The sequence below is a fragment of the Thamnophis sirtalis genome, unplaced genomic scaffold (genome assembly GCF_051295495.1).
Source record: "Thamnophis sirtalis isolate CommonGarterSnake01/CBP01778 unplaced genomic scaffold, rThaSir2_p1.2 scaffold_7, whole genome shotgun sequence".
NCBI lineage: Eukaryota > Metazoa > Chordata > Lepidosauria > Squamata > Natricidae > Thamnophis > Thamnophis sirtalis.
In genome coordinates, this window is record NW_028261387.1 from 48,263,047 (window position 1) to 48,275,630 (window position 12,584).

Consider the following 12,584-nt stretch of genomic DNA (forward strand, 5'->3'; position numbering starts at 1 on the left):
TGTATACAGAGTAAGAATGTTTTGGGATGCTGTAACCAAAAGCAAAGACCTGGCAGTCTACTAACTATCTAAAAGGCCAGTCAGATTATGGTAAGAGGGCAGATGTTGGTCCTCTTCCTGACCCCTGCCTAGTATATAAAAATGCTAGGAAAGACTTTTAGTAGGAAAGAGATTTGTAGGTTTCATGAACACAAGTGTGTATTTGTATTTGGTTTCAAACCTCTCTTGAAAATATACGACTCATATCCTGCATACTCTGAGTCATGGTACTAGAACCCAGATGGCTCCTGTTGAAAGTAGCAGTGATGGCGAAGAATAACAAGGGAGGGACTAGTGGCTCTGATGCCAAAAGACAGGACCAAGGCCAACTGAAAAATATTTTTGCCAACCCAACTATTCAAGTTTATGAATCACATCCTCAGATTATAATTTTAGAACATATATATATGCTGATATATATATCAGCACAAATACAACACTATTCTCATTCGTCATCTTCAGGCTTGGTGCTTCCAGGAGCAGTGTGAGATCTCGGCTGTTTCTTCCTTTTAATGTATGTATGTATGTATGTATATGTATATACATATACATATACATATACATACATACATACATACATACATACATACATACATACATACATATATATATATATATATATATATATATATATACACACACACACACATACATACATACATACATATACATACACACGAACACAAACACCTTAAAATCATCTTCCATTACAAATTGTAGAAAGTGTGTCAATTGGTTACAAAGAACGTTTGTGCATTTCTTCCACAATCATCACCTATGATTCATATCAAGTTATATATTTTACATCAAATATATTTATATATACAGCTATCATCATACCTCATCCTTCATATGACTATAGTTGTTTTAACGTCCCTTTATAACAAACATTCCAAAATTTAAAACAAAACCACATAATGGCATTCCCTTATCTATTTTCAATATCATCCAGCCACATTATATCTTTGTAACACATTCAAAATAAAAATTAATTATGTTTAATAGACCACTTTTCTTAATCATTGTTTACAATTTATACCCAATTTCCCTTTTATCACATCAATACAAATTATTACATTATTATCATTGTCAGTCATTTATTTAACAATAGTTTGAGTAAGTTTAACTTACTTTTCCCCCTTTTTTCACCATTTAAAATTTATACCAAATTTCCTCTTATCAAACCAATACATTTGTATACATTATCATTATCAATTATTTATCTAACTTTATCCATTATCACTACATTTTTAACATAATGCTCTAATTTTAACTAAATTTAACTAGTGTTTTATTATTATTTTTCATATCTCAACCTCTGTATTTCCAGTAATAGTGTAGTCCTATTTCTTTTGCCATTTGTGGAATTAGTCTTCTGGTTATTTCCTTAATCAAATTTGTATGGACTTCTCTTTGTAACTTAATAGCCAAAGCTCTAGTATTTATATACTATAGTACCATATATAAAATAGTACCAAATGGTCACCAGTTCTATGACTTTTTCCTGCTACTCTCACACACTCAGATTGTGATAGTGGGGTTCATCATACACATCTGGAACTTGCTAAGTTAAAACACTCTATTTTAAAATGAATGGTTTCATTTAAAATTTATTATTTTAAAAGAAACATTGCCAGCTACTGGTATTGATTTTTCATGGACTCCTTCTGAACAAAAGTGTTCCAATATCACAACAACCTTTTAATTAATAAAAAATACAAACCAGTCTTAAAACCAATGTCAGTTTCATGTGGATGGCGATAGCTTGAAATGTTGGTCTTCTTTTAAAGATAATCTTTATGTCTTCCTTTTCCAGAAAGCTGCTGTAACAACACCTGGAAGGAAGCCTCGAGGTCGACCGAAAAAAATAGTAAGTTGATTTTGAAAAGAGGTATCTATATAAAGGGGGGAGAGAGGTTGTTTTAGTCTCTTATATTCTTGAATATCTATCTGTTTGCAACCAGTGGGTTACATTGGATGGGGGAAATTATTGGATTAAGAGAGATGAATATGGTGAATGTAATTAATATTGTCATATTCAGGTTTGTGTATTGTTTATAGCTTTTGTTCACAAATCTGGAATTTTGCTAATGGAATTTTCTGACCCAAGCCTTTTATAAACTATGTCTTAGCTTTTCCACTAGTAAAATGTAATATAACCATAGATTTTTTCCACCATTACTAGGCTGAAAAGTAATACATTTTGGCCTACTTTGGTAGGGCTTGCACCTGGTGATGGAAATGGTGCATGTAGGAATAGGGACCAGGTCTGAAGAACAAATTGGTGGTATCATTCCCTAACACCAACTTTTAGTGCCATCTCAGAATATGAGTTGACAGTGCTTTTGATTCTTCTCCACTTTACCAAATGTTCAACAGGAGACAGGTTTACCATGTTAGGTGAAAAATCTATGATAAAAAGACAGATAAGAGGACTGAGACATTTTGTTGGGTTTATTCTAATTTTTGAATCTTTCTGTAACAGTATCCATTGAGATGCAATTCTCTTATGGATCTGATGAGTTTTTGAAACTCTTCCAGAAATGATTGATGCAACATAAAGAAACCTAATGCTTCTTTATTGGAAATTTCAAGAGTATGTTGCCTATCAAAGCCAAATCTGATTGCTTAGGTTTTCTGAAGTTTATTTTGATTTTAATCCTATGTTTTCAACATATTATACATGTTGTGTTTCAGTTTATAATTATTCCTCCTTGCCCTGAAGTGAGTAACAGGAAGTGGCTTGTTCTGTTAACTAGCACAGTGGCATTCTTGCAGAGTGAGTTTCAGTCAGTTTCATCTGGCCTTGATTGCTTTAAGCAATTGTTCTTTTTGATAATCCCTGAAGAGATTCTGGTCTACATTCAAGAATTTACCACCCAAAAATAAGGTTTTCCAATTGATCCTAATAAAATCATGTGCTCCATCTTTTGTGTTACATTTATACACCACAAGGCAAGATTGTCTGACTTTGCTATAATTGCTGATTATTTTTTCTTTCTGACGATGATTATGTTCCATTATACCCTCTTCATGCAGACAGAAGTATATCTTCTTAATGTTTATCTCTATGCATCTTATAATAAAAGTTACAACAACAGAAAAGGCTAGATGTTCTTTGGAGAAATATTTGGCAAGTCCCTTTAAATCAGTGACTCACCAAGATTGGGATTTACCTTACAGGTGGCCATTTTAAATTTCCTATAGAGACCCAGATAAAATTCTACTTTGAAATGAGGACATCGTGTTAAATTAAAGTGGGAAAGCCAAATATACTTTGTACAGATTAATTACTAAATTAGTTTGTCAAATATCACAAATTCGTGCTCAGAAATAATAGTAAATGAACCATTTCTGAAAGAATTGACATTTTTGATATTTTGATGTTGGGGGGGGGGAGTCACAAAATGGCTGTCAAGGAAGGTTTGCCCAATCACAAAGAGCACTTCATTGCATATGGCCTGTCACAAAACAGTCATTTATCACAAGACAAACTGAGACAAAAGCTTTTATCACACTTTTAAGCCCCTAAGACGTAGTCCGTCAGTTTATTATTGTGTTATTTCTAGTCAGAGCTCGTGTTTCGAGGCACAGGTCTGAACTTCAGATTTCAACTATTCCGGTTTCTCTTCAGTTCAGATACAATATTTATATTTTTCTATTTTATTTTTGGGAATGTCCGGTTAAGCTATTCATAGAAATAAACATAATACTGGAAGCTGATAATCTGCTTTATAGGATGCTTGCCATATATTTTGATGGGAATTTCCCTCAATTTTAACAAAATAGTAGGTGCATCCACAGGTGCATTCAGAATGACATTGCCAATAGTAGACTTCCATTCTTGAGGTTGCTCTAGGAAATTTATCTGGGACCTTATGGATGAGGTGAGTTGTGGAGAAAAATAGTCAGATATCAGTGTTACTGGATCTTGCCCAGGAATGCTGGATGTTGGCATTACATTTGTAGCCCAGCTATAAAGAGAATAGATTCCCTTAAAAATAAGCTAAACTATATCTGCAAAAGATTCCTGGCTGGGTAGAGCCCTTGAAAAGAGCATTTATTGAAGGAGTTGGGGATATAACAAATGTTTTTGTTACAATCCCATTTATTCTTACAAACAAATTGAAAATATTCAAAACAGGTTGTGCCATTAATTTAGAATGTGATGCATGCTGCTCACTCCATATCGGTCTGAATATCAAAAGTGGCTGATGGCTTTGCAGTTCACATTTGTCACCAGCTGTCAAAGTATAAGGAGCAGTCCTTGCCAGAAACAGCTAATTGCAAGCTTTCTTAATAAGTAGACAGGCAGCATTTCAAAATGGGGAATCAGATTTGCAATGATCACTTTAAAAACCATTTCTTTTAAATCATGACATAGACAAATACAAAAAAAATGTAATAAATTGCATATTTTGTCCTTAATTTTTTAAAACTTGGATGTTTGGCAATAAGAAACCTTATGCTTTCTGCAACAATTGCTAAAATGTCACACTTGTTACATTATGCTTGCCTTTCTGCTAACATTGATATTCAGCCAGAATATACATGAGTTCAACTATACAAATTATGCTGTTATTTTTGAAGCCCCTTCCTTAGAAGTACGGTATGTGGGAAAGAACAATAATAAAGTATTCTTTGAAGAAAACTGCAGCAGGGCAGTTCATGAAAATTAAAATAGTAAACCAAAGAATATGGTCATTTTCTCTTTAACACTGACATTGGGTTACTTCCAAGAACTGTTAACTAATTTAGGATTTAATCTGCTCTGCCTCTATCTATAATATCATGTGGATGTATTAAATTCCACTAAAATAATATTTCCATTTAAATTGCAAACTTTCAAATGTTTCATGATCCATTCCACTTGTCTTTTGAGCTTGAGTGGAAATGAAGCCTTTATTTGTGTGTCTTCTTTTAGCAAGGAGAGAGGTTAAGTAGAGTTGATTATTTCCTTCCTTTGCTAAATGATCTCTCTTGCCCTACAAGTTGCTGAACAGACTTGGCAGGCACATTCCACAGTGGTTTAAATGTGTGTTTTTATGAATGAAACACAAGGAAGTCAAGATTGCTGACTCACACATGCACTCAAGTGTGACTCATCTCATTCCAATAGCATTTGTTTTAATTTTAAAAGAGCAGGCCAGAGAGACCTCCAGGAAGAAATCTTTCCCCTCATATACAAATAGTTGTTTATTTAGGCCTAGAAGAGTGTGGATATTAGGAATTTACTTGCTGGGTAGGATAAACTTTTAAGGAGACCGCAGAGGGAGCTTAAACCTTATTTTTTTGTTTCGTTTTTAATGCTGCTCTATCCCTCTTGTGGCAGCTTGAATATATGACAGCTCAAAAGTCCAAGATGAATTCTGTGTTTGAAGCAGCTCACTTTGTTAGGGGTTTGAGGGGAACATTATTTTATGCCGACCTCCTATCCATATGATCATTAGGTTTGTTTCACTAGTTCCATTGTGTGTTAATGTTGGTTAGGTCTTTCCTGAATACCTTTTGTCCAGGTCTAGGCCCTGCACTCGAGGCAGAGACACAAAAAAGCTGGAGTAGCTTCAGAAAAGAGAGTATAAAAATGTTGCAAGATGCAAGAATTTGAGGTGGATTTGGATTACCAAATTGGGAATTGTATTATTAAGCAGTGAGATTAGCTTGGATGAAAGAATGGATTCTACTGAGTAATACAAGATTATTGACATTGGAAGGTCACAATTTGCAACTAGGTTGGCATGCTTTTTTGTGGTATGGTAAAAGTAAGGTATATGGCTATTTTCAAACACACTATGTAAGGAATGGATTGTTAATAATATGGGAAAGAGTGAAAGGGAAATACTGTTTAGAAATACCAATATGGCTTTCAACAATGGAAGCATTGACACATCCAAATATTAGTAGTACGAAAAATATCATTACATATAAAGATATTTTATCAGAATGGGGGAATTAAAACACAAACAAGAATTAGAAAAAAAGGGATTGATATAGGATGGTTTCCACAATTGCAAATACAAGCAAGATATGAAAAAGATAAAAAGAAATACGGTTTTAAATTAGGAACTTCGGAGCTGGATAAGATATTTATGGGAATGAAAGAAAAAATAATTAAGAAACTATATAGCTACCTATTAAGAACTAGCTTAGAAGAAGAAGTGGTTAAAGATTTAATGTTAACTTGAGCAAAGAATTTTAGCCACACGATTCAGCTAGAAAAGTGGCAACAACTATGGGAAAGGAACTATAAATTAACCATGTCAACAGCCTATAAAGAAAACTTACACAAAATGTTTTATAGATGGCACATGACACCCAGAAAATTAGCAAAGATGTCTAAAGACAAATCAGTGAATTGTTAGAAGTGTCAACAAGCAATAGGCTCCTATTATCATATGTGGTGGACATGTGCAGAAGCAAGGGAATATTGGACTAAGATAAAAGTATGGTTAAAGAAAATGTTACAAGAAGAAATAGAATTTAAACCAGAGATATTCTTATTAGATATTATCCCAGAGAAATTCAAGAAAGAGGATACTTTTTGATTATATATGTAACTACAGCAGCAAGAATTATATTTGCTCAAAATTGGAAATCAAATAAGCTACCAACAGATGAAGAGATAATAAAAAAGATATTAGATTATGCAGAGATGAATAGGTGGACAATGAAAATAAAGGATAAAGAGGAATCAGAGTACTTCAAGACATGGAGAAGATTCTATGATTGGCTAGAGAAAGGAAACTAGAAAAGAAAATAGGGAGAAGATATAGAACCCAGACGAGGCACTGTTAAATGGAAAGGGGGGGGGAGAAGGGGAAAACAGAAAATAAAATATTAAATATATAAGTATACATCCAAAAGCGAGATATAAAGTGTAGGAAAATATAGCAAGGATAGATTAGCGAAGGTAAGGCAATAAGAAATTATATCAAATTATATTTGGGTCTGCTGAAATATCATCCCACGCAAATATAAACTGAGGCCGGAAAGAGACACCGACAATAATAAGAAGGAAGGAAGGAAGGAAGGAAGGAAGGAAGGAAGGAAGGAAGGAAGGAAGGAAGAAAGGGTAAAGAAGAAAGAGGAGAGGAGGATGGAAGGGAGGAGAAGAGAAGGAGAGAGGGTAGGAAGGGGAAGAGGTGTAGGAGAAAGGCAAGGGAAGAAGGAAGGGGAAGGAGAGGAAGAAGGAAGAAAGTAGGGGAGGGAGGGAGAAAAGAAAGGGAAAATGAGGTGGTGTTACAACAGGAAGAAGGGATGGTAAATAAAACAACCCAAACTGTATATTATAACCTATTGTTAAATGAAATAACAAATGTATAAGAATGATAAATGTATAGAAGAAGAATAACTATGTGAATGTATACTTAAAATGCTATGTAAGAGAGTAAAAAATTAAAAAAATTGTGGGGGAAAAAAAAGAGTAAGAGTCTGAAAACACGCTCCTGAGGTAATCCTCAAGTTATCACCACAATTGAGCCCAAAATTTACATTGCCGAGCAAGACAGTTGTTAAGTTGTTAATTTTGCCCCATTTTACCACCTTTCTTGCCACTGTTCTTAAATGAACTCGCAGTTATTATTGTATTTTTCGGAGTATAAGACGCACTTTTTTCCCTCAAAAAAGAGGCTGAAAATATGGGTGCATCTTAAATACTGAATACAGCATTTTTTGCCTCCTGAAACCCTGCCCCCTTCACCAAAATGGCTGTGCATAGCCTTTAGGAGTCTTGCAGAGTGCTCCTGGGGGCTGGGGAGGACAGAAATGAACGAAAAACTGGCCGTTTTTCACTCTGAACATTAGGAGGTATTTCCAAAGGGAACGAATTATATGCAGTTGAACTACTTGTCTAGAACAGTGAATGGACTCCCCCTTGCTGCAGGTTTTCAAATGTAGACTGGATGGTCACTTAGTGAGAATAGTTTTGGGAAATCCGGTTTGAACTTAATGGTTAGGGTTTAAGATGACTTCAGAGTCCCACATTCTGAGAAATTGATAATTTCAATTTCTGAAATGATCCCAATTAGTTATAAAATAAATTGCCTGTGTTCTGGAGTACAGTTATCCTCAACTTAACAACTGGACATTTAACTATCGTTCAAAGTTATAGGAAACTCTTAAAAAGCTCTTTATGATCTATTCTCAGAATTAAAATTGCCATTACATGCATGTCCCTCCAGTCACATGATAGCATTTTGCATGCATTGCAGTTTGCTCACATTTCCAATCAGTTGCAGTGTCCCATGGTCAGGTGACAACAAATGCAATATGTTTTTGCCAGTTTTGGGCAAAAAGCACCCATTTGGAAGAATGGATTTGTTTAATGACCACATGATTCATTTAACAATGTGGTTTGCTTAATCACATTGTTTTATGGCCACGGTAACATGCTTTAAGACTGACGTTGAAATGGTCATCAAATTGATTCCAGTCATATGATGCATTGATTTACAACTGCAACTGCTGACAATTGAAATTCCAGGCTCCATCGTGATCGTAATGGGAATAGACTTCAAAAGCAAACACTCTAGAACTCGGATGTTTCTCATTTTGTAAGCGCTTTGATGATGACATTATACAACAAATGAAGGCTAACAAAGAAACAGGTTTTTGCTTGGGCATACTGGTCTGCATTACAAAGGGAAGAGCAAAACCATTCCTTGAAATCAAAATCTTCTTTTGATTTCCACCTTCCCCCTTTTATAACTGTCAGTTGCCTCTGTGCAGCAATGAGGAATGGTGTTTCTCACTCCTGCTACAGTATAAAGATTAGTCTTAAAACAAGAACAATATAGCAGCAGATTTTCCCAATGCTATTTTCTTCCTGTGTAGGAGAAAGATGAAGAAGAGGTCAACATCTCCCAAGAATCTTCAGAAGAGGAACAATGAGAACAGCCAACTGATTCTACCTCACAGCTCAGTTTTCCTATTTCTTGTTGAGTTCTGGGACTGAGGAAAGAGCGAAGAATCCTCACCCTTTTCCTGACCTGATCTCTCCAACGTTCTCACAGTCAAAACAGCAACACTAGGGTACAGTGTAAAACAGATCAACCATCATATTTGATGTGTAATGTTTAATGGGAGAACTTTATATTTTGTTTTCCCCTCTCATTTGACAGGGTTAAGAGTTTAGCCTACCAATTCATGTAGTTCTCTATTATACCTGTTTTTTGATCTATTTCTCCAGAACACTCCTTATCGAGGAAGGGGTTTATAAATCTTTATAGTGACCACTTATTCATGTTGAAAAGAGTGGACAGCCTAGTTCTTCCTTATCAGTCCTAATTTCCACTTCAGAGAGACCATAATACTCTCCAAAAGGATAACTTGGCACTGGCAGAAAGTTTGCCGAGGAGGAAGATTTGAGAGCATTGGGATGGTTTTTGTTTTTTTTTCTGGGGAAATGAGTATAGTGTGATAAAGGCCACAACATTAAAATGATGGATACATTATTTTTCCCCTACTGTTAAGGTATTTGCAAGAATTATTGAAAGGAAGTTATCCTACCCTTTTCACCCAATTTCCAGTAGTTCAAAAATAATCTAGTGCTTTGCAATGGGTCTGTGTATTCTTGTTGACAACACGCTGCCCTCCCCCAATCAGCTGCCTTAAGGCCAGAGCAGTTACAATTGCATAGTGGAGGTGTTTGGGGTGAATCTGACCTAAATTCTCATATTTTCCCCAATAACCAGAGATCCTTCCCCCCAGCTTTTTTTTTGCCCCCAACTCCATCTGTCCCCTTCTGCCAGTGCACAAATGGAGCGTACAACTGAAATGTTTTTTCACTTGGTGCTCAGTCATTCTGCACAGAAATTATATTGAACAAGACTTTGCCATGACCAAGGAAAGCAGGATGGCAAAATTCTCTCCCTTCGTGGTCTCTTTGGGTTTTTGTGATTTTTCTCCTTTCGAAATAGCACAGTTAGCAGTTGACAGTTGTTTTTCCAATATATATTGTCTGTCAAGGTTTTCCTTCTTCATTCACAACTACCTCTGGATACGTTTTGAGTTTCATTCTCTTAAAACATAGATTGCTGCTGTTTTGTTGCTGCTGTACTGATTACAAAGTTTTATTTCAACAGGTTCTGTCTGGTTTTTCTCTGGAACTGACATTTTACACTATATTGTGCTATTAAAAAGGGATATAAAATCTCTTATTTGTCAGACTGATGAATGATTGGGGAGAGGGAGTTTCTGTGAAAGTGGGCACTATTTTAAGTCAGCTATAAATACTAAACTCTACTGTGGAAACCCCAAATGACGAATAACATTTGTTTCTATCAGGGATATGTGTGTGTGTTTTCGTAGATTTTCACAGGTGTAGGTATGCTGGTCTTGTTGTATTCGGGTCTTTTCCTATGTAAGATTGAGATTGTCTTGGCAGCATTTCAGCGAGGTCTCACTCGCCATCTTCAGGCTGGGTTTTGGGCTTCATGCCGCCAGCCTGAAGATGGCAAGTGGGACCTCGTCGAAACGTCGCCAAGATACTCTTCAATCTTACACGGGAAAAGACCCGAATACGCCAAGACTTGCATGGATGGATAGATGGATGGATAGATTGGGGGGGGGGGGAGAGCACTGTATATTAGCTATACTAAGAATTTCAAATACCTCATGGTAAGCACTCCCTAGTTAACAATTTAGCAGAAAGCAAACTGGTCAGAATGCTTCTCACCAACTCATTTTATATCATTCTAGCTTAGCTGTTCTTTATTCTCTGAAAAGTGAAAACTTACAAATCAAGCATTGAACTACAGTTACCCTTTGTTACTTTACCTTAGAATGCTGATATGGTATCAACAAACATTTCTAGAAATATTTTTGCATTTTTAAAAATGTGAGGTGCTTGCAGAAGGTATCAAAGGAGACATTTACATACACACTGTGCTCGTTGAAACTATATAGCCTACCCTACTGCCCATTCGCATTCTTTTGCTGCATCTATTTCATAAAACACACTCTTAAAAGGGAACACAATTGAGCTGGTTCATTGAATATCCAATATATTATGTAGGCAGTAACTGTTCTTCATTCAGTAAAAGACACAAACATTTTAAATAATGATTGCAATAATTCCTGAACTGTTCACTAAATTAAAATCATCAATCGGTCTTTAGCATCTGCCCAATGGATTGACATCTGTTCATCTTCCAAGATTATTACCACTCTGCCTTTTTACAAATATGCAATAGTGATTCGTTTTGAAACACTCAACTTTCTAGCATGAATAGCATAATTTGCACAACACCTGAACAATTAGTTTCAAATTTAAGGATTATTTTAGGCAATGATTAATAAAACCACAGGAATTTGTATTAATATTGATCCATGTAGCCCAATGTTGCCAAAGGATGACTGGAAATAAGATTTCAGCCCATTTTTCATTTGGATATGCCAAACACTGAAACCGGAGTTGTTGGGTTTTTTGTATGCATTACATGTCATGTACCCAGAGGCAAAAGATTTAACTTTGTTTGCCTGCAAATAAAGCAAACTTTGTTTATTAAATAGGCACATTTTTTTAGTCTTTATCAGGGCAATAGCAGAGTGAATTTTTCCTTCTCAAAAGGTTAAAGGAAATGTCCTTTCTGTAATGCTTGATAATTTTAATTATCAATAGTGTAGCTCTTTAAAGTGATATATGGCTTTGTTAAGTTGCAATGCAAAAGGATAGTATGATCAGTAGCTTAATAGTATATAAATTTATTACTTGAATAAAACAAGTGATGTTTTAAACTTCCTTTCATAGCAGTAGACCAAAAATAATTAAACATAACTCATAAGGACCTCATAAGACACAAAGAGGATTCTTCTTAAACTTGCCACATCTGCCCTTGCTCCATTTTTAATGCAGCAGGCAATATTTTCCTTATAACATAAAGGTAAAGGTTCTCCTCACACATATGTGCTAGTCGTTCCCGACTCTAGGGGGCGGTGCTCATCTCCATTTTAAAGCTGAAGAGTCAGTGCTGTTGGAAGATGTCTCTGTGGTCATGTGGCCAGCATGACTAAACGCCAAAGGCGCATGGAACACTGTTACCTTCCCACCAAGGTGGTCCCTATTTTTCTACTTGTATTTTTACATGCTTTCGAACTGCTAGGTTGGCAGAAGCGGGGACAAGTAACAGGAGCTCTCTCTGTTACGTGGTGCTAGGGATTTGAACCACCAAACTGCCAACCATTCTGATCGACAAGCTCAGCATCTTAGCCACTGAGCCACCACGTCCCCTCATACTGTATGCTTAAACCTAAATGACATTTAGCATATATTTAAATGTTATACTTAGATGGCATATACTTTTTCCTCTTTTCTTATCATGTTGGGTGTCGGGGGAAAATACAAAATTCTGGTTCTTGCACTTATGGCGACTTCAACCATTATTTGATGCTATTGTGTGTATTTGATGTCCTCCTGGGTCAGCCTCTTTGGCCTGCTCTTTTTATAGCAATAGCAGTTAGACTTATATACCGCTTCATAGGGCTTTCAGCCCTCTCTAAGCGGTTTACAGAATCAGCATATCGCCCCCAGAGTCTGGGTCCTCATT

General features: G+C 35.8%; 1 protein-coding gene across 1 annotated transcript in view; it reads left to right on the forward strand.

Moving 5' to 3' along the window:
* The window catches only part of HMGA1 (high mobility group AT-hook 1), a 33,793-nt gene extending 23,601 nt beyond the window's left edge, over positions 1-10,192 (forward strand). Inside the window, exons 4-5 of the mRNA XM_087719934.1 lie at positions 1,856-1,909; positions 8,872-10,192. Coding sequence (XP_087576060.1) covers positions 1,856-1,909; positions 8,872-8,928 — 111 coding nt within the window. The 3' untranslated portion in view covers positions 8,929-10,192. The remainder of the gene's footprint in view (positions 1-1,855; positions 1,910-8,871) is intronic.
* The last annotated feature ends 2,392 nt before the right edge of the window (positions 10,193-12,584 follow it).